This window comes from Pseudorca crassidens, chromosome X, assembly GCF_039906515.1.
Source record: "Pseudorca crassidens isolate mPseCra1 chromosome X, mPseCra1.hap1, whole genome shotgun sequence".
Taxonomy (NCBI): Eukaryota; Metazoa; Chordata; class Mammalia; order Artiodactyla; family Delphinidae; genus Pseudorca; species Pseudorca crassidens.
The window spans coordinates 91,045,539-91,067,256 of NC_090317.1; the positions used below are offsets into that span (position 1 = coordinate 91,045,539).

The window sequence follows — 21,718 nt, forward strand, 5'->3', positions numbered from 1 at the left end:
TGCTGACAGCCTGAGGCATGGCAAGGCCATAGTCCCTTAAGCTGTCCCCAGAGCAAGTGACGAGAATAGGAACCTTAGACCCCTGTCCAGGACCACTAGCATTAGTGCATAAGACTCACAGAGAAGGGGCTGGATCCTAGAAATGGTGACGTGTGGAATGCTAGAGGTAGCTGGCCCAATGTTTCTAAGTAGCCCATACTTCCCAGTCTTTGTAATGAATCTTGGCCTTTCTGAATCAGGATCTCTCTCTCCCATCCCTCATTCAAAGGGCCTGTCCTAAAAACATACATTCACAGACATCATCCAGACCCTTACAGGCAGACAGATGTACGACAAAACAGCCTCAGGCCTCCTCAAGCAGTCCTCGACCTGGGCTCACCTTCTAGAACTGATTTCTCAGCATCCATTCTCCTGCCACTGGGGAAGCAGGAGCCGCCCTTCACCTGAAATGGGAAGTATTTCAGCTCCAGCAGGTAAAGAGGCCCTGGGGACTCCATCTACAACAAAAACCAGGGAGAAGGCAGAGAAATACACAGACCACAGTGACCTTCATGTGTGCAAAGTACAATTGTTAAAAACAAAACAACAAAAACAGAAAAAAGAGGCCGTGGTCGCCATGGGGCAGTACTGAAGCAGAGCCCCATACTCTCAGACCTGGGGAGAGAGGGCACTATGCTCCCACATGTCTAGGGCTGGCAGGCAGGGAGGCGGGGTCTCATGTGTAGGCCCTCTTGGCAAAGAACGGATATCTGGTGGGGCTGATAGTGGGCTGGAGGGAGTCTGATCAAGATGGGGCTGTGGCCTCGGCCCCCTCCTCTGAGTCCCACACCTCTGACTGCAGGTAATCAGCGAAGAGAGCCTTGGCCCGGCGTAGGACGCGCCCCAGGTGGTGTTTTCGCACGAGGCGGTCAAAGTGCATGGCCAGCTCGTTGTAATCCAGCCCGTTGCGCATGATATGGTCGCGGTGCTCCAGCAGGATGGCGAGGCACAGGAAAAGCATGAATGGGTTCCCTCGGCCAAACTCCTGGGGCGGGGGCAGGCCCAGTGGGGGTGGGGGTGGCAGGGACTTCCCAGGGTCTTGTGGGGAGCCCACCTCTGGCATCAAGGGGGATCCTGCAGCCATGTCACCAGTGGGAGAGGCGTCCTGGGTGGATGGCGGAGATGAAGACGATGGGGAATCAGGGTGGGAAGAGGAGGAAAGCAGTGGGTCTGAGGAGTTCAGCAAGGGCTCAGAGAGAGACTTGGAGCTGATGAGGGCAGCTGGGTGGGGCAGCTGGACCAGAAGGTCCCTCCTGGGGCCTGTGTTATCCCTGAGTTGCTGGAGGTCATCCAGACTGGCCTGTCTCAGGAGACGCCCTCCACCACCAGGCCCCTGGCTGGTGGTGGCCAAGTGGTCAACAGCATCTTCAAAAGCACCATCTCCTCCACCGGCGGGCCTCAGCATGTGCCTCTGCCGCACGGGCCGTCCCCTGTGGCCCCCAAAGCCAGTGTCTGCCACCAGGCTGGGGGGGCCCACGAGCTCTACCTCATGCTCGGGAGGGTCGGGGGGCAGCGAGCTCCAGGTGACCTCCAGCATGCGGAGAGCGTCATCAAAGGCGAACTCGCGCTTGAGCTCGAGCAGCAGCCAGCGGTAACAGAAGAAGAGGTCGTCAGCACCGGCTTCCTGCAAGTACTGGTAGAAGTCAGGGTCGGCGTGTCTCAGCAGCAGCTTGAGGTGAGCGAACTTGGTGGCCATGGCGCGGCCATCAGGGTGGAAGTTCGCAGCCAGGCGCTTCATGATGCCACAAAAGCAGACAAAGGCATGGCCCTCGTGGTCCATGACGGCAAGGATGGGCGAGGCCAGGTCGCTCATGCCCTGGCAGTAGGACACCTGTGGGTGGGTAACGGCGTAAGTGGTGAGCAGGTCGTGCAGAGCCTGCAGGTGTGGGCCATCCTCGGGCCCTGCGAAGTAGGGGTGGGCCCGGTCGGTACGCAGCACGTCCTTGAGGACCGTGCTGCGGATGAACTCCAGGTCCTCGGGGCTCGCTCGCTGGGCCCACTCGCTCTTGAGCTGCTCATACTCGCGGCTCTTGCGTTTCATGTAGTCCATCCGCTCACGGCCTGTCAGCCCGTCTGGGTACACGTTCAGAAGGTACCTCCACACCACCTGGCCAGGGATGAAAGGGATGAGGCTGAGGGTCTACAGATGAGCTGCCACACCCTCGTGTGGATCCATCACCACCCAGCCACCCTGGGCCTCTGCCCTCCTTTGGAAAAGCCTGCCCCTCCTGAAGGTAAGCCTGCTGTGCTGGAATACTTCCACGCCATCCGCCGAGAGTGTGGCCCACCGCATGTGTCTCTTGAGCTATTCATGACTGCTGTGATGGATCCAATGAGTGACCAAGAGGGCTCACCTTTCGCAGGGAGGGCTCAACACCACCATGGTAGATCCGCAGGCGCAACTCCTCGGGGCGTGAGAGCTGGCCCTCGTGGTTCAGGTATGTGTGAAACTCCGCATCGCTTAGGGGAGGCTTGAAGGGCTTGACGTCTTCCCCATATGACCAGCTCAGCACCTGCTGGACCTTGGACAAGGTGCGGCCCACCTGTGAAGGAAGGAGGGAGGGAGGCCACCACTCAGCTGGGCAGGCCAGGGGCAGGTACCAACCGGCATGCTCGGAATCGGGGGTGCCAGGGATGCCCTGCCCTCCAATCACAGCTGGGCCCCGCGGCTCCCTGAAAGCACCTGAGAGAGGATGGACTGTGTGAAGGGCAGGGCAGCTGTCGTCAGCGATGACCGCTTCTCAGCCAGCAGCATGTCGGAGCCAATGACATCCTTGGGGCTGATTATGTCCCAGTCTTCCAGCAGCGGGCCTGGGCACACAGAATGACACCGTATGAGAATGCGGATGAGAACCCCAGACCTCAGGGTCGGGTTCCTCTCCCTCCAAAGCCAGGCCACCCACAGGGCAATGAGCCACTCCACTCTCCCTTCCCATGTCATCCCAATCACATAAAAAATAAAACCACGAATAATCCTCTTGTGGAAACTGTCTCACAGAATGGCTGAGCAGACTCTAATAGTAGTATTTTAATGATATAAGGTAATATTTATCAAGCACTTACTATGTGCCAGGCACTGTGACAGGGCTTAACGTCAATATAAACGATAAGAACAGTAGACAACACTTCCATACGGCTAAGTGCCAGGAAGCGTTCTGAGCCCTTTGCAAATATTAACTCATTTAATATTCACATCCATCCTCTAAGTTAGGCACTATTATTATCGCCACTCTATGTGGAAACATGCATAGTCAGGACTAGAAGTTGCCCAAGGCCCCACAGCAAGTGGGTGAAAGAACCGAAATTTGAAGGCCAGGCCCAAAGCTCAAGAGCCCAAACTCTTTTAATCTTATATTCCTGCTAGTTTTCCTCCCACAATTGGTATAGACTACCATTATCATTCTTATTTTGCAGACCATGACAAACAGCTTGGAACAGTTAGTAAGTGGCCAAGGAAACGGTAGGGCTGGGATGTGAATCTCATTTACCTTACTCCAGGGCCCAGATAAAGTTTAGCAAAAGTATTTGTAGAACAGGTATGCCATGCATGTTAGACAGAAGAAACAATGCTATGCTTGATATTACCCAATTCTGGCCCTTGGAACATCAGCAGAAGTCTGTCCCTTCTCTCTCTTCTTTACTCCCCCTTGCATCCTTTCTGCCCACCTCAAATGTCATGTGGCTGAAGCAGCAGTGGCCACCTGAATAAGTTCGAGAGACTTAAGAGATGTCGGCCCTGGCGCCACAGAGCTGCTAAGCTGACAACAGCAAAGACCAGTAGCTTTCAAACTCTATTATACGAAACAAATCAACTAGGATTTGTTCAAGCCATTGTCATTTGCAGGCAAATGCCGTCACTAAGCAACATTTCCATGAAGTCCACTGTACTTTCTCCCACAGAGCTGAGGGGGAAGCAAACCCTGGGCCACAAGTGGATGTCACTGCCTCTCTTTAGGTGTCCCATGGGGCACTGCAAACCTAAGGGGTCCAAAAGGGGAGCCCAAGATCCACTCTAGACATAACCTCCTCCTCTGCTCCTCGTGTGAGTGAACAGTGTCTCTACCTGTTCAGCTGCTTAAGTCCCACACCTCACAGATGTCCTTGCCGCCTCCCACTCTCTCAATTCCCAGGGCCAAACCATCGCCAAGCTAAATAGCTTCTGCATGCAGAACACACTTCAATTCCACCTCTTCTCTCAGCTCACACCACGCCTCTCACCTGAAACTGCCTCCCAACCGTCCCTGCCTCCCCTTTGCCCCTCTGCACCCTCTCCCAACAGCTGCCAGAGTGGGCTTTCTAAAACATGAAAACACATAAAATAAAGAAGGTTGCACTACTCAACAGGTAAAATAAAGAAGGTCACACCAATGGTCTGAAATACCAAAGAGAGGAGCCCCTGTCAAGGCACAGAGCTAAAGCTTGATGATTTGAGAGGAAAGCAGAGAGACCTGGAGGACAAGTCCAGGAGACCTGACAATGCAAACCCTAAGAAATGCAGGAGGAGCAAAGGGGTCAGGTGGAGACAGAATTACCCAGATGTGAAGGAAACTGTCCCTGAGATGAAGAAGTGGCTCGGCAGGTCTCAGGTAGGATGAATCAACGAACAGCACAGACCACGGGCTCCCCCAACTCTATTCACCTGCTGGCGAAGTGCCCACATTCTAAGAATGAAGACAAACTCTTGCCAGCTTCCAAAGATGAAGAACAGGCTGCTTACAACTGAAAGAAGGTCCGATTGCCGATGGGCTTCTGTTCCACAACTCTGGAAGCAAGACAGTGGCTTGCAGCACCCACGGAGTACTGACAAGAGAGGCCTGAGATCCAAGGGTCCCACATCCAGCCAACCCAGTACGTATCCACCGCGACTGAAGTTTCTGATCATTAGCATACATCTAACGCATGCGCCTTACTGGAGGAGAACGAAGAAGTTCTCTAAGAAATGACTACTGAATGACTACAAGGGCTCAAGGTGGGTGGGGGAAGGCAAAAGGGAGGGTAAATGGGGACAGGCCACAAGTTTTTAATATATACAGTTAAACATAAAACGACAAAGAGACTGTGACTGGGAGTTTGTAACATTGTTACATTAGGATTCCTGAAACATAAGCGAGTGACTCTAAAGAAAAGATAATGATAGCCTGGAATTGAAAAAGAGAAAAAATTACTGTTGGAGCAAAGCCCAGAAGTTAAGGGTTAGGGAGCAGGAGGAGGATGAGAATGAGAAGTGTTCCAAAGCTTCCATTTCACGGGCTACGGAGGGTGGGGGAGACTGGAGGGGAAAAGTGCTCAAAAGATTTCACTGTCAATTGTGTAAAAAAGCATAAATCCAGCTACGGAGATTTTGTGAGAGACATACTAAAACTAGGTGACAAAGAAAGGTTAAAAATTGAAGAAACATGAAGGTGTACCTGGCAAACACAAGCAGAAAGCAAGAGCAGCCATGTGAATATCAGAAAAAGCACCGCTCAACATCAAAAACATGGGACTTCCCTGGTGGCGCAGGGGCTAAGACTCGGCGCTCCCAATGCGGGGGGCCTCAGTTTGATCCCTGGTCAGGGAACTAGATCCCACAAGCAGGCCACAACTAAGAGTTCACATGCTGCAACTAAGGAGCCCGTGAGCCGCAACTAAGACCTGGTGCAACCAAATTAAAAAATAAATAAAGTGTATAACTCAGTGAGTTTAAAAAAAAATAAAAGACAAAACACATGACAGGAAAAGAGAGATATTCTATATTGACTTTTAAAAGAAAGAAAGAACCTGTTAATAAAATGGACAAAGGATTTCTACAAGCCCAAACTCATCTAGTGGCAAAACCGGATCTGAACTGACGTGTGACTATATGTAGTCTTTTTTTTTTTTTTAAATAAATTACTTTATTTATTTATTTTTGGCTGCGTTGGGTGTTCGTTGCTGTGCGTGGGCTATCTCTAGCTGTGGTGAGCAAGCACTCTTTGGTGCGGTGCGTGGGCTTCTCACTGCAGTGGCTTCTCTTGTTGCAGAGCACGGGCTCTAGGTGAGTGGGCTTCAGTAGTTGTGGTGCACGGGCTCAGTAGTTGTGGCATGTGGGCTTCAGTAGTTGTGGCTCATGGGCTTTAGGGTGCAGGCTCAGTAGTTGTGGTGCAAGGGCTTAGTTGCTCCGTGGCATGTGGGATCTTCCCAGACCAGGGCTCAAACCCGTGTCCCCTGCATTGGCAGGCAGATTCTTAACCACTGCGCCATCAGGGAAACCCTATATCTAGTCTTTATGTAACTCACTAAGTGTGAATATGCACACACTTCCCTGAAGAAACATGCACGTTTCATTATGGGGTGCTGCCCCAGGCCCTTCTTGCAGTATTACACAATATGTACTATACATACTGTACCTCCTTACCATAAAATTGTCAAACCTCCCAAATCCTAAATTATATATGTTGTGCAATGCCAATCAGTGACGTAGTGGGTTTTTTCCTGGAACTGGATAAAATTATTTTAAGGTTCATATGAAAGAATTCACATTTAAAATAGTTAAGAAAAAGGAGAGCCAAAAAAAAAGAATAGTGGGAGGAAGGCAATGCTTGCCTTATTAAAATGTATCAGAAAACCACTGTGATAAAAATATGGTGTTAGCATAGCATGAGACAAATAGAGCCAACTGGTGGAATTCAATATAGAAAGCCCAGAAATAAATCCAAGGACATATGGGAACTCAGTACATGACAAAAGTGGCATTTCAAATCAGTGTAGAAAAAGTGGTTATTTAATAAATGATGCTGACATACCTATTTGTCTGGAATTTTTTTTTTTAAAGCTAGGTCTACTAATCACAATGCTGACAGAGATTTATATGTAGAAAAGAAAATAATAAGCATATTAGAAGAAAATGTAAGAGAATATTTGTATAAGCTTGTGGATGGGGAGGATGTTCCAAAGTAAGGAGAAATTCAGAAATCATAAAGAAAAAGACAGATATATGTATAAGACTGCATACATATTTTAGTTTTTGATAGGATCAGAAAAGCACCATAAACAAAGCCATAAAACAAAAAGATAAGCTTGGAAAAAAATATCTGCAATACATATGACAGAAAGAGGATTCATATCACAAATGCACAGATTGGTTGATGGTCTAGGCTTGGTAATCTTCCAACTGTAGAGGTGACAGAAACTGACTTCTTCCCTGAAAGAGGGACTGGGCCATCTAAGTGGTCACAACATGCCTGTTGCTTTCACAGTCATAAACACGATCCCAAGAATTCCATTAATAATATTTGTAACAGCTCCATTGATTGGACACTTACTTACCTTTTTTTTTTTTTTTTTTTTTTTTGCGGTACGCGGGCCTCTCACTGTTGTGGCCTCTCCCGTTGCGGAGCACAGGCTCCAGACGCGCAGGCTCAGCAGCCATGGCTCACGGGCTCAGCCGCTCCGCGGCATGTGGGATCTTCCTGGACCGGGGCGTGAACCCGTGTCCCCTGCATCGGCAGGCGGACTCTCAACCACTGCGCCACCAGGGAAGCCCTTACTTACCTATTAATGTATAGCATGATACCATTAATGTTAAACACATACCGTCTGTGTATATATACAAATATGAATATACTTACGTATCTCTATATGTAGATTAATTTGTCTGTGTGTATGTGTGTGTGAATAAATAAAGGACCTGTAAGGTTATACATCAAACTGATCAAAGTAGCTCCTGCAGGGCAAAAGGGTAGGGGAACAAGATTAGGCACAGTGGGGGCTTCCCTGGTGGTGCAGTGGTTAAGAATCCGCCTTGACAATGCAGGAGACACAGGTTTGAGCCCTGGTCCGGGAAGATCCCACATGCCGCGGAGCAACTAAGCCCATGAACCACAACTACTGAGTCTGCACTCTAGAGCTTGCGAGCCACAACTACTGAGCCCGTGTGCCACAACTACTGAAGCCCGTGAGCCCAGAGCCCGTGCTCCCAACAAGAGAAGCCACCACAATGAGAAGCCCGCGCACTGCAACAAAGAGTAGCCCCTGCTCGCAGCAACCGTAGAAAAGCCTGCGTGCAGCAACGAAGACCCGATGCAGCCAAAAATAAAATAAATAAATTAAAAAAAAAGATTAGGCAGACTGGTTCCAGGAGACTTCAGCATTATTTATAATAAGGAGAATGTATTTACTGGATAATTAAAGATTAGTTTCATTAGGGAATTCCCTGGCGGTCCGGTGGTTAGGACTCTGTGCTTTCACTGTGGAGGGCCTGGGTTCAGTCCCTGGTCGGGGAACTAAGATACCACAAGCCACGTGGTGCGGCTAAAAAAAAAAAAAAAAAAATAGTTTCATTAAAAAATGTAAAAAAAAAAAAAATGCAACTCCATGGAATTCTCTGGCGGTCCACTGGTTAGGACTTGGCACTTTCACTGCCGTGGGCCCAGGTTCACTGGGTTCCATTCCTGGTCAGGGAACTAAGTAAGATCCTGCAAGCTGTGTGGCACAGCCCCCCCCAAAAAAAGTAGCTCCAATCAAATTCCCATCAGGATTTTAATGAAATGATAAGCTAATTCTATTAAATGAAAAGAACAGTGGGACTTCCCTGGTGGTGCAGTGGTTAAGAATCCACCTGCCAGTGCAGGGGACATGGGTTCGAGCCCTGGTCTGGGAAGATTCCACATGCCACGGAGCAACTAAGCCTGTGCGCTACAACTACTGAGCCTGCGTGCCACAACTACTGAAGCTCACGCACCCTAGAGCCCATGCTCTGCAACAAGAGAAGCCACCACAATGAGAAGCCCATGCACCACAATGAAGAGTAGCCCCTGCTTGCCACAACTAGAGAAAGCCCGTGCGTAGCAACCAAGACCCAACGCATACAAAAAATAAATAAATAATTAAAAAAAAAAGAACAGTAAGTGCGTGAGAATATTCAAGAAAAAATTTTAAAAGGAGAACATTAAAACATATCATAAAGCTACATGATTAAAACAACATAGAATTGGCTTAGGGTTGAACAAAGAGATCAGTGTAAGGGGATCAGGAATTCAGAAACAAACTCGTGTATTTGCAGGAGTTTGGGAAACAAGACAATGGTAGGAATAGAACTAACTCATCAGTAACTGGAAAGTTGATTCTCTTTAAAAAGATAACTTTTAAATGTCCTTTTGCCAAACTGATGGGTATGTGTCTCTCTGTAATTTGCATTCCTCTCAGTTCTTGTGCAGTTGGGGTTTTCTTCACATGTTTATTAGTGGGGCAGATTTTATTTCCTTACTGAAATAGTGCTATTGTGTCTATTTTATAGGTGAGGAAATGGAGGCTTGGGGACTTAGCTAAGTGACTGACACACAGTAGCACATAGGGCTGCTCAGTGCAGAGGTTCCTGTGTTTCTGGCTACCTGTCTTTTCCCATTTGTCTCTCTGCCTGTCTCTGTCACTATCTTTCCCTCTGACTCTTGTTTCTCTCTCTCTCTCTCTCTGCCTATCTTTTTCTCTAGTTTCTTTTTCTTAACAAGCCCCACATTTTGTAGAGTTAAATGGTTAAAAGCAAGGACTCTGAAGACAGTTCAGCCACCACCTGGGTTCAAATCCTGCTCCTCCACTTACTGTCTGTGTCACATGGACAAGTCCTGTCCCCTCTATGAGCCTCAGTTTCCCCATTTATAACATGGGGATAACGATTGTCCCTACCCTGTAGAATTGTTTTGACAATCCAATGAATAAACATTATGTGTGCAGAATGGCCCCAAGTGTTTGACACATGTTAGCTATTTATATGTTATTATGACATCAATAAAATGCCTCAGGACTTCCCTGGTGGCTCGGTAGTTAAGACTCTGTGCCCCCAATGCAGGGGACCCGGGTTCAATTCCTGGTCAGGGAACTAGATCCCACATGCACGCCGCAACTAAGGAGCTGGCAAGCCGCAACTAAGGAGCCCGCGAGCCGCAACTAAGACCTGGCACAACCAAATAAATAAATAAATATTAAAAATAAATAAATAAAGTAAAATAAAATGCCTCAGTCACCCCAAATAGGCACTGTGAATTCCCTGAGGCTGGGAACCGTGTCTTCCACTCCACAACTTTTTATTTTAAAAAAATTTCAAATCTATGACAAAGTTAAAAGATGAATACATTGACCATCCATATGTCCTTCATCTAGCTCCCCCAGCTGTTCACATTTTGCCACATTTGCTTCATCTTGCTCTCTCCATATATATATACATTTTTAAAATTTTTTTATTTTTTTAACATCTTTATTGGAGTATAATTGCTTTACAATGGTGTGTTAGTTTCTGCTTTATAACAAAGTGAATCAGTTATACATATACATATGTTCCCATATCTTTCCCCTCTTGCGTCTCCCTCCCTCCCACCCTCCCTATCCCACCCCTCTAGGTGGTCACAAAGCACCGAGCTGATCTCCCTGTGCCACGTGGCTGCTTCCCACTAGCTATCTATTTTACGTTTGGTAGTGTATATATGTCCATGCCACTCTCTCACTTTGTCACAGCTTACCCTTCCCCCTCCCCATATCCTCAAGTCCATGCTCTAGTAGGTCTGTGTCTTTATTCCCGTCTTACCCCTAGGTTCTTCATGACCTTTTTTTTTTTCCTTAGATTCCATATATATGTGTTAGCATACGGTATTTGTTTTTCTCTTTCTGACTTACTTCACTCTGTATGACAGACTCTAGGTCCATCCACCTCACTACAAATAACTCAATTTCGTTTATTTTTATGGCTGAGTAATATTCCATTGTATATTTTTTTGCTGAATTATTTGCAGATATCATGATGCTTTACCCCTTAATACTTAACTGTGTTTTTCCCGAGAACAAGGATATTTTCCTTCTATAACCATGATACCGTTACCATACCCAGGAACTTTAACCCTGACACACTATTATTTTCTAATGTAAGCTCAATAATCAAATTTTGGGGACCGTGTCTTAATTTATCTGTGGGCTCTCAGGGACCAGTACAGGTAAGACTAGGGGAACAAATATGAGAAGACTGGAAGTGGCTGAGAGATAAAAGGAACAAACAAATGAATATGAGTGCAGGGTGAGTCAATGAATAAATACAATTACCATGACTATAATCAGCATTGTTATATTTACAATATTATTATAACTGAAACATATAATACTGTAGCTCTATTATTATATTGCATTATACAGTTATATGTTACTACATTATATGCTATAATAAATGTGATCATTATTGTTATTAGAGCTAATACTTTTTGAGCATTCACTATGCAGCCATGCACCTTTCCAGGTTTTTTACATGAATTTCCCTGTTTAATCATCATGATGGCCCTAAGATACCATTATCTCTACTTTACAGATAAAGAAATTGAGGGCCAGTGGCCAAGCCAGGATTTGGACCCAGGATTCCTTGCTCCCTAGCCCACCGTGAGGGAGTGCATTGTGAGGAGTGGAGTCATCCCACGGGGAAAGGGGGGCATCCCAGAGCAGTGCCCGCAAGGCACCAGGTACTCACTATCCTCAGTGGGCCGAATATCTACACGCAACTGCAGGTAAGGTTTGGAGGCGGTGGCGAAGGCCGTGCTGAGGTCCCAGTCAGACAGGAGTGAGAGATAAGCTTCCTGCCCCAGCCGATCCCGGCCCAGGTAGCTGATACCAAAATTCTTCTTCCTGGACAGAGAAGACATGGCATCTTTCAGTGCCCCAGTGCCCTGGAGGCCTCAGGGACAGTTTCCAAAAGAAGCTGAGGAGGATAGATGGTTTTGAAAACAACTTCCTACTATGTGCTGGGCACTGTGCCAAGGATTTCAGGCAGCCTGAGGTCAGATCGTTTTTTTCTATTTTGTTTCACAAGCAGAAGCAGATACACACCTGCTTGTATCTGGAGAGCACACTGGGAACTGGTAACGTGGTCCCCTCTAGGGAGGGTAACAGAGTAGCTGAGGGATAGAAGTGGGAAGAAAGCAGCCTTGTGCATAAAAAAAAAAGCAATCTGTATGTTTGTTATATTTCACAACAAAAAATGTTTATGCACAAAAAGTCAAATAACAACTAAGAATTTGTTCTTCAGATACACCTGTGCAACTATGCAAAGAAGTATGTTGTGTGATAACTATTGTAACCATGGAAACATCCTAAATACCCATCACTTTTGTATTATTTGAGTTTGTTACCATGTGCATTCGTCTAAAATAACAACGACAACAAAATAACCATCACACCTGTCTCCAAGAGACACTACTTTTCATCTATCAGGTTGGCAAATTTTCCAATGTTTTCTAGTAGCCAGTGTTTGTGAGGGTGTGAGGGAAACAGGAATTTTATGGGCTGCTGGTGAGACTGTAAATTGGTAATACCTACCTGGAGAACATTTTGGAAACATCTGTTGAAATTTTAAAAAAGCATACACCGTTTAACTCAGCAATATTACTCCTATGACTAGATTTCCCCAAATATTCCAAGATATGTATGCGGCTGTTTGTTCACTGTGGGATTATTTCAATAATAATAATAATAATAATAGTAATAATAACAAGAAAACAACCTCCCCCTTTACCAAACAACAACAATAAAAATGCCAAACAACCGCTGTCGAGGTGGGTGGCCCACTGGCTTTCCCCAGGCTCCCGTTACTCACCCGTTCAAGTCAAAGGCTCGGATGAGGATGTGCTGTAACACATCGAGTGAGGTGATCTGGGGGTCCACAGCAAAAGAGCGAAACTCAGGTGGCAAGAAGCTCTCACATTTCTGGGGAGAGAAGACAGGGGTCGGCCATCAGGGGTCACATCACCATGCTGACATGGAGTGAGTAGCAGGGACCAGATCAAGGCGGGAGTTCTGAGCCATGGGGAGAACTGTTGTTTTTGCTCTGAATGGAGGGTGGGGGAGGCTTGGGAGGGTTCTGAGCAGAGGAGGGATGTGGTCTGACTCAGGATTTAACAGGATCCTTCTGGCTGCTCTATGAACAGTCTGTGGGGGACAAAGGAGAAAGGAGTGTTCCAGTGAGGGGGCTACTGCAATAGTCCAGGCACCCAATCCTTCTTCTACATCCCCTCAATGATGGTTGCCTGGATCACCATGTCCAGTCTGGCCCTCACTAAACCAGTCCTCCGCGCTGCAACCAATCTAGCACATCTATCTACAACACTCCCCTGCTTAAATCTCTTCAAAGGGAACCCCAGGATCCCCAACAGGTGGGCCTATAGGACCCCAGCCAGCCTCCCTCCAGTCAGCTTTTTTGAACTTTACACTCTGGTACTACCAGACTCCTGGAAGTTATACTCTGAATACATTCTGGCTCCAGGCCTTTGCTTATGCAGATCCCCCAGTCTGGTACGTCCTTCCCACTTTCTTCAGCTGGCTCACACACAGCTCAGGCATCTTCTCTTTTCTGAACTCCCAAACCTCTACCTTTGAGCTTCCTCTATTACACTGAAGTGATCTGTTTACTTCTCACCAGAATCTACCCTCTTCTCATCACCACCAGTGCCACCACCCTAGTCTGAGCCACCATCACTGACTGCCTGCTGGAACTACTGCAACAGCTTTCTTACTCAAGAGTACATGCCAAAGGCCCTTCACAATCTGCCCCTCTCTTACCTCTCCGATTCACCTCCTACCACTCTTCCCCTCACTCTCTGGGCTCCAGCAACATGGGAACCTAAGGGAACATGCCAAGCTCATCCCCACCTCCCAGCCTTTGCCCTTGCTGTTCCCTCTGTCTAGAACACTCTTCCCCCCTGATATGCACATGCCTGACTCCTTTTTATTTGTGTCTCTGCTCCTTCAGTACCTCTCTGGGGATTTCCCTGTACGACCTTGGCTAAAGTAACTCCCTAGTTCCGAACCTTTTTCGTTATTTCCCCATGACATCTACCAGTGTCTGAAGCATCTCATTTACTGAGCTGTTTGTCTCCCCGACGAGTATGTCCGCTCATCCAGGGTGGGGACTTGCACAAAAGTGCACTCTCAACACATATGTTGACTGATGTCAGAGGTTCCTTTTCAGACAGCAACAGCCTCCCTCATTTCTCAAGGCCCCACTCAACTATTAAGGCCCCTCCTCCAGCCCTATAGCCCCTCCTCTCTACCCACAATCTCCACCCATCCATTCCAGGGGCCTCTACCTTTCCATTTGCAGTCATCACGCCCCATGCCCTGCCCTCGCATTCCCAGGTCCAGCCTCTCCCCCACCCTCCACTCACGCCACCATCACTCTGCCCTCAAGCCTCGCCCCTCACGTAACACCCCAATTCTCAGGTCCCGCCCTCCAGCCTAGGACAGCCACCGCCTTCCCTTCCCCTGGGAGCTCGGGGCAGGCTAGACGACGGGCCGCCAGCCTCACCTTGACTCGGACCCGCACCACCTCTCGCTCTTCCTCCTCAGCTGCCGCTTGGGCTCCCCCACCAGGCGGGGGCGCTCCGGAGCCGGCCAAGTCCGAGGATCCAGAGGCCGTCGCCATCCCTCCACCACCCGCCTCCGGGTGACAGCTGACCGTTGCCCCCTACCCTTGCGCACACCCCAAAATGCGGGCGCCTGCGGCCCCACCTTGCGCCCGGGCGCAGGCGCAGAGGGCGCCACGGGACCCTACCCCCCCCACCACCTGGCACAGGGTGGAGGTCGCCTCTGCGCACGCGCACAATGTGCTGTTGCCAGGAGCCCCGCCCCCCAAAGCCGGGCATTTTGCCTCACTTTAGCCAGTGTGCAGGCGCTTATTGAGGGCCCGCCCCGCCCTTGTTCTTGGTTTGGTTGTTTGGGCAGTTTGCTTCCGGGTTCACCTAGGTGCGTGTTAAAGTGACGACCTATTCAGGCGAGAAAAGTGGGCGGGGAAAGGAAGCTGCTGCGCGACGACGTCAAGCCTCCACATCCCGCCCCAAGTCGCCTCGCGTCTCTGCTTAGAGATGATGTCATCTATTTCAAACGCCTGTGATCCTCACTTCAAATGAATCCGCTGAACGGAAGAATAATCCTTTTTCCAGAATCTTTTAAAAAATAGTTTACACGTTGTGAAAATTCATGGAGCTGTACATTTATGATTTTTGCAGTTTCTGCCCGCATGTTATACTTCAATAAGTAATTTACCCAAAAAAGCCATTTGTATGCTCTCTGGAGGTCCTAGCTTTTTAAAGTTTGCCTTTGTTTTTATTGAATCCTTACAACACGTTGAGATCGATCCTGTTATTAAATGGTGTGTCCACCAAATATCAGCTGAATACTGGACATAGCTTAGACTCCTTTGAGAAACTTTATGTACCACAAAATGCAAAAAGGCATTCTCCTCACTTTACTGTATAACATCTATATGGTTTGGACAAAATACAGGCTGCCCTTACAAATGTAATTTCTCACAAAGGAGTCCTGTAAGTTACCTGGACTCCAGCTGTTGCTGCAGTATTGTATGGATGCTACCGTTAACGTTACCTTTTTAGAGAAGTCTGCAATTCTAAAACACTTCTGTGGCACTGCTGGATTTTCTGATGGAAACAGGGAGTTTGAAAGTCTGTTTCTCATTAAAATTACCATAGGGTGGAATGAGCAAAACATTAGCCTAGAGCTTGGAGTTTTATCCTGCAGGCCCTGGAGCACAGGTTTTAGATGGGGGTATGATGTGATCAGATGTCCCTGTCTTGGTTGTGGAGAGAGCCCTGGAAGGAAAGATACTGGAAGCACGGAATTCAAAAAGGAGGTCCTTGCCATAGTGCTGGGGAGAACTTTCTCTTTCATTTGTTCATTGTTCCATTCAACAAAGTGTATGCCAGATAGTCTAAATATATTAATTCCTTTAATCTGCATAAAAACCCTATGAGATAGGTACTATTATTATAAGCATTTTACAGATGAAAGCACTGAATGAAAGGGGAAAACATGCTCTAGACCAAAGCGATAGTAAATGGCACAGAGAGCAGACAGTGCAATGGACGGAAGGTGGGCCTGTGCCTGGTGTGTCTGAGGAAGAACACAGAGGCCAGCATGCCTTAAGTAAACCATGAGGTAAGTGATGGATCTGAGGTGAGAAAGTGAAGCACGGCCTTAACAGTGAGGCATTTGTCAAAAGCTACACTGTAGGCTTGAGCGGAACCAGGATTTAAAATGAAGTCCTGCTCTGCACAGGTTACCTGGAGCCAGTTTCCAGGTATCTGCAGTTTTATTATTCATTCTTTGTCATCTCCTCAAAATTCCTCAAGTACCCATTTGTTTTATGACTGAAGGTCTATGAGGTTAATGACAGAGAGTGCAGGATGAGTGATGGGGGTCTGTAGGGTGAAGAGTATCTGTGGGTACATGACAGGTGGTCTGTGGGGTTGAGTGATAGGATATGGGGTAAGTGATGGAAGATCTGTGGGGTAATTGGGGATCTATAGGGTGAGTGATGGGGTATGTAAGGTAAGTGATGGATTCTGCAGGGTGAGTTATGGGGAGTTTATAGGGTGGTGATAGGGGATCTGTATGGTGAGTGATGAGGCCTATGGGGTAAATGATAGGGGGTTTGTGGGGAGAGTGAGAGGGTTTGTGTGACACATGATAGGGAGTCTATGAGGTGAGTCTTGGAGTTGTACGTGATGGGAGGTCTGTTGGGGCGAGTGATGGGGTCTGTGGTGTGAGTGACAGAGGTCTGTGAGGTGAATGATGGTCTGTCTCTGGAGCAAATGAAAGGCTGTGGGGAGAGTGATGGGTATCTTAGTTGTTAATGATGGAGTATGTGGTGTGAGTGATGGGAGGGTGGTGGAGTGAGTTTTGTGGGGTCTCTGGTGTGAGTGATGGGAAGGTTAGGGTAGTGATGGGGGTCTTTGGAGTAATGAGGGGCCTGTGGAGTTAGTGATGGGATAGTTGTGGGGTACCTGATCAGGAGACAAGAGGTTGAGTAAACTGAAGAACTTGGATTTGGAAAATTCTCAGCCTATCCATATTGTAAAAAGAGAGGTGTGTTCTGGAGAGAACGCCAAGGGCGTGGGTGGATGATCACGCCTTAAAAGAGCTGACAGGTGTGATTCATGGATCTAATCAGCCATCAGAGGAATCTGTGGGGTCAGTGATGGGGATTTGTGAGGTCATAGATTCGAGGTCTACATGATGATGATGGCAGTCTATGGCTGAGAGAATGATGGTCTGTGGAATGAGTGCTGGAGGGGTCTATGGGGTCAGTCATGGGGCATCTCTGGGGTTAGTCATTAAAGATCTCTCAGCATAGGGTCAAGATCTTTATTTCCTGATTTTAAAAAATTGTCCCCATCACAGACTTCCAAGGTTCTCTTGTACCTTTGTCCCAACAGCTCCTGACAGTAGCTCCACACAGCTCCTTTCTTCCCCCTGTTCACCCATCAGCCTGAGTTTGACAGATCAATTTGATTTGTCCTTCCAACCTGTGAGAGCAAGGATTGGAATCTTCTGGCAGGTGGAGAGCTCCTCAATAGCCAGTGTTCAAGCCCAGTTCATCACTCATTAGTTCTGCTTGCTCTTGGCTTTTGTGGCTTTGGTGTCCAGCATGCTCTGAGCACGAGCAAGTTGCTTTATAGAATCAAGCACGAGGATTCCGGGCAGCACCAGCCACAGGGCGTTCAAGAAGACAAAGTAAAACCAGAAGTAGAGAGGGTGGCCCAGCTCCCCATGCTGGAATCCCTCACGGTGCTCTGTCAGGAAATATAGCACATCCCCATATATCTGACCTGTGGGAGATAGAAGGGGAAGAAGGAAAGCCTGTAAGGAGGGGGAACAATTCCAAGCCATTTTCCAAGTCATCAGAGCTCAGGATTCCCAAATTCAGAGACCTAAGTGTTCTGCAATCATATGGCTGAGGATTTCAGAAAACAGAAGTGAGATTTCCAGAAATCAGAAGCTGAGACTTTCTGAACTCAGGAGAGTTCGTATCTCTAGAGTTTAAGGAAGCTCAAAATCCTTTCATTCAAGACATCTCAGGATTCCAGGACTAGAGAGAACTCACATTTCCAGAAAGTTAACAAAGTAAGAACGTAAGAGGACTGAATCTCAGATGAAGGAAACTCAGAATCTTGCTCCTGGAGGATCCGGGGGCCTCCCACCATCATGGGTCACCTCATGTAACCGTAACCTTCATGGGAGACTTTGTGATGGAGTGGGAGGAGAAATGAACCCTCCTCGCTTGAGAATGCAGGCCAAGAGGGGCATGGCTGTTCCAGAACCTCAGGGAGTTTGTCATTCAGTCTGACTCAGCCCTGGATGGGCACATTGAGAGGTCCCACCTGCAGGGATGCCCCCACGTCTGTGGATCCCCCATCAAGCCCTCAAGCACCCAGTGTGGGCCCTCTCCTCACCCACAGAGACCACAAGCTGTAGGACAAAGCGGAGGGGCTGCTGGCGGAGAAAGGCGATCACCACCCATAGGCTGAGTGGTCCCCACAAGCAAGCTGTGATGGTCTCCATGCATATCATGAAGCTATCATTCCTGCAAGAGAAAGGATTGGGGGGCACTGGCATCACTGTGCTCTCCCCACAAGGCACCCCATTAGTGGTCCCTGACTCACCACCCCTCCAAAACACAGGTCTCCCTTGACAGAGGCAAACACTTACAGGATGTATCGGCTGTCTCCCTTGGCATACTCTTTCCCTGAAGAAGACGAGAGACATACATGAAGAATATCATCAGGAAAAGGAACTCAGACTAACTTCCCCATGCCTCAGTTTCCTCATCTGTGAAATGGGGTAGTTGTTTGGACTCTAGGGTTACTATATGTATACAAGATAATGTGTGCAAACCTGGCACAGAACAATAAGTGTTGCTGTGATTGTCTGGTATTCAATAAATGTTTGTGGAGTAAAATGAGGCAGGTGTAAATGATGGAGTGAGGGACGTAGCCAATGAGTGAGTGACAGCGAGAGAGAGAGAGAGAGAGAGAGAGAGAGAGAGAGAGAAGGTGAACAGATGAGTAAATGAAAGAGTGAGAAGAGAATCAAGAAAAAGACAGATCACCCAATGTAAAAATAGGAGACTGGAATAGGCTTTTCACAAAAGAGGATTTCCAAATGGTCAGTAAACACATGAAAGCTACTCAAACTTTTGTTAGTCATTAAGGGAAAGCCAATTAAAACCATAATGAGATATCACTCACATCCACTGGAAGGACTAAAATTTAAGAAACACCTGACCATACCAAGTGTCAGTGAGGATGTGGGAAACTAGAACTCTCATATACTGCCGGTGGGAATATAAAATGGCGCAGCCATTTTTAAAATTTTTTTGGTGCAGCCATTCTTGAAAAGTTTGGCAGTTTTTCATAAAGGTAAACACACATCTACCATGTGACCCAGCCATTCCACTCCTCCATATTTACCCTAGAGAAATGAAAGCAGATCTCCACACGGAGACTTGCAGAAGAATGTTCTACCAGATTTATTCTTGAGGCCAAAAAGGAGTATTGTTTGTAACAGCAAAATATTGGTGGAAAATGCTATCAGTACTGGAAAAGTCAAATAGTTCTGTAAGTGTCCTCATTTAAAAAAAGCAAAGTTCAGAAGTGTATATAGCATGTTACCATTTACACAAAAGAAAAAATAAAAATGATGATGATGATGATAATAAGTAATATGGCATCTACTATCTGCCAAACACTGTTCTAAGTGTCTTACATATATTTGGATATGACTTATTATCCCTCTTTTATAATTGAGCAAACTGAGGCTTATGTGTGTTAATTTATGTGTAAAACCCTGAAAAGAAACATATGCAATTATTTGGGGAAACTTGGTGGATAGAACGCAGATTTTCACCGCATACCTCTTTAAATTGTTTAGTTTTGGATCCATGTGAATATATATGCAACAAAAAGTTAAATAAATTTAAAAATTTTATTTAAAATGAATGGAAAAGAGTTGGTGGGTGGGTAAACATCTAAGCCAATCCCTGCCCAGGAAATTCCCTTCCACAGCACACTGAAGAACTCAGGACTCACAGAGTTGAGACAAGATGGCTTGGTCTCCGAGAAGGTCCTCGTGGTAGAGGCTGAACCAGCCCTCAATCACCAAGTGAATGAACCCACACACTGCAAACCAGCACAGGGACAGTCTCCGCCAAGTCCCCAGTGGGATGACCGCAGCATGACCTGACAACAGCCATGTGGTCACAACTAAGACCCCAGAGATGGAGAAGAGGCCAGCCAGGAGATGCCAGGTGGGGCAGTCATTAGGCACAAAGTTGTCCAGCCTCAGGTGCCGAGGCCAGTATGGGTGCACGGGGCTGGCATTGGTGGTCATGTCTTTGTAGGCTGATGGAGGTGTGTGGATATGTAGAAAGGAGAATAAAAGGAAAGGAAAAACCTGAACAAATAGAGAGCACAGAATGAGATCATAAAATCAAATCCAAATAGTTTATTATGACAAGAAATGTAAATGGACTCAATTAACCAATTAATACAGACATGATTAAAATAATCTAATTATTTACTGTTTTAAAAAACATGACTATAAGGCCACAGAAAGACTGAAAGCTTGTTCCAGCCCTCCGGGAGCCATAGGATGCGGTAGATACAGGAACTAGAACAGGTCCCAGCCCTCATTGGTCAGTTTGCTGGGGAAGATAGGAACCAGGCTCAGTCTCTGACCTCATTGGTCACAGTCTGGTGGGCAGACACAAGAATCATACTAGGTCCCAGCCCTCATTGGTCACGCTTTGGTGGAGGAGCCACCTGATCCCCGCCCTCAGGGGTCACAGTCGGCTGGGGGAGACACAACGACCAGGTAAGGTCCCATTTGCAGGGGTCACTGTCTTGCATCATGCAACGGAAAGCTATTACCCTCCCCGTAGTCCTGGAAACTGCAGGACAGAAGAGAGAAGACTAATCAGAACGACGACCCTCAGGTTCAGTGTGTGGGATCGCCCGACTCCTCCCGAAATTGCGCAGCCTGCGGCTAACCTGCAACAAAGAGGAGCCTTGCGCGGGGCGCTAAAGAGAAAAAGGAGGGTCAAATACAGAGACCACCAATCAGAACTAGAACCCGCTAGTTCAGCTGCCCAATGAGAAGGCGGATCTTCTGTCGTCCGGACGACCGCGCGGTAGCCGGGGGTCCTGCGCAGGCGCGTGGGGGTGGCGGGGGGGGTGGGACGGCGCGGGGTGGGGGGGAAAGGGTAGGGTCTTGCGCAGGCGCGCCGAGGGCTGGCCGTTTTGCAATTGAGAACTAAGGGATGGAGTGGCAGGCCAGGCGGAGGGAACTCACCCAGCAGCGCGGCTGCAGCGGCCTCTCCCACCGGCTCCGGGGTCTCTCTAGGATCGCTCGCTGGCTCCGAAATATCCCTAGTTCAAACCCAACCCCTCACAGGTTCCGCCTTACGGAACTGGCCAATGGAGGGGCTGGGAAGGAGGCCACTGCCGCTCCCAACCAATAGTAATTCTCTGTGCCGCCGACCCCGCCCTCACGCGTTGGTACCATTTTCGCTGTTGGTTGAGACCCAGTCAGGCGTGGAAGAGGCTGGGAGGGCCAAGGTTGGTGGGCGTTTTCGGCGGAAGCCAACCTGCAGCGAGTCGCGGCTTCAGTTTCCTATCCCCTTATAAATCACATCGGAAATCGGGTGTTTCTGTGCTGTTGCATCAGCATTGCGTTGTGTCCTCTCACCTTTGCCCTCATTTTCAAAGGCAGAGCAACGAAATCTTTTCCTAGACCAACCTTCAATCCTAAACCCCGAATGGGCAAGGAAACTGTTAATACAACAGGCAGATCAATACTACACGCTGCCTCTGCCTCTCCCTCAGGCCATCTTCACCTCTCC

General features: G+C 47.8%; 2 protein-coding genes across 6 annotated transcripts; both read right to left on the minus strand.

Moving 5' to 3' along the window:
• Window positions 1-548: 548 nt before the first annotated feature.
• TBC1D25 (TBC1 domain family member 25) lies at window positions 549-14,582 on the minus strand. Of its 4 annotated transcripts, none has more exons than XM_067723284.1 (6): window positions 14,330-14,582; window positions 12,623-12,732; window positions 11,501-11,655; window positions 2,723-2,850; window positions 2,394-2,582; window positions 549-2,146 (listed from the first exon to the last, which is right to left on the minus strand). In XM_067723284.1, the coding sequence occupies exons 1-6, from the start codon at window positions 14,444-14,446 to the stop codon at window positions 785-787; spliced, it is 2,061 nt and encodes a 686-aa protein (XP_067579385.1). In that variant the 5' UTR covers window positions 14,447-14,582; the 3' UTR covers window positions 549-784. The 4 variants fall into 4 exon arrangements, with proteins under 4 accessions (XP_067579385.1, XP_067579386.1, XP_067579387.1 ...); XM_067723285.1 differs by lacking the exon at window positions 14,330-14,582 and adding an exon at window positions 14,112-14,167; XM_067723286.1 differs by lacking the exon at window positions 14,330-14,582 and adding an exon at window positions 13,862-14,007.
• Window positions 14,583-17,170: 2,588 nt separating this feature from the next.
• Window positions 17,171-21,482, minus strand: EBP (EBP cholestenol delta-isomerase). 2 transcript variants are annotated; one of them, XM_067724300.1, is made up of 6 exons: window positions 21,169-21,482; window positions 20,748-20,867; window positions 19,908-20,271; window positions 18,529-18,565; window positions 18,273-18,403; window positions 17,171-17,648 (listed from the first exon to the last, which is right to left on the minus strand). In XM_067724300.1, exons 3-6 carry the CDS (start codon window positions 20,206-20,208, stop codon window positions 17,425-17,427), a joined length of 693 nt encoding a protein of 230 aa, XP_067580401.1. In that variant the 5' UTR covers window positions 20,209-20,271; window positions 20,748-20,867; window positions 21,169-21,482; the 3' UTR covers window positions 17,171-17,424. The 2 variants fall into 2 exon arrangements, with proteins under 2 accessions (XP_067580401.1, XP_067580400.1); XM_067724299.1 differs by lacking the exon at window positions 20,748-20,867 and having other exon boundaries at window positions 21,169-21,458.
• Window positions 21,483-21,718: the final 236 nt, after the last annotated feature.

Excerpts from the sequence above, each read along its gene's own strand:
- EBP (XM_067724300.1), bottom strand. The coding sequence starts at position 20,208 with ATGACCACCAATGCCAGCCCCGTGCACCCATACTGGCCTCGGCACCTG. Across the intron at positions 18,404-18,528 it reads GGAGACAGCCGATACATCCT|GAATGATAGCTTCATGATAT; the intron begins GTAAGTGTTTGC and ends TTTCTCTTGCAG. Across the intron at positions 17,649-18,272 it reads ACAGCTTGTGGTCTCTGTGG|GTCAGATATATGGGGATGTG; the intron begins GTGAGGAGAGGG and ends TATCTCCCACAG.
- TBC1D25 (XM_067723284.1), bottom strand. The coding sequence starts at position 14,446 with ATGGCGACGGCCTCTGGATCCTCGGACTTGGCCGGCTCCGGAGCGCCC. Across the intron at positions 12,733-14,329 it reads TGGTGCGGGTCCGAGTCAAG|AAATGTGAGAGCTTCTTGCC; the intron begins GTGAGGCTGGCG and ends TTCTCTCCCCAG. Across the intron at positions 2,851-11,500 it reads TATTCGGCCCACTGAGGATA|GCCCGCTGCTGGAAGACTGG; the intron begins GTGAGTACCTGG and ends CTGTGTGCCCAG.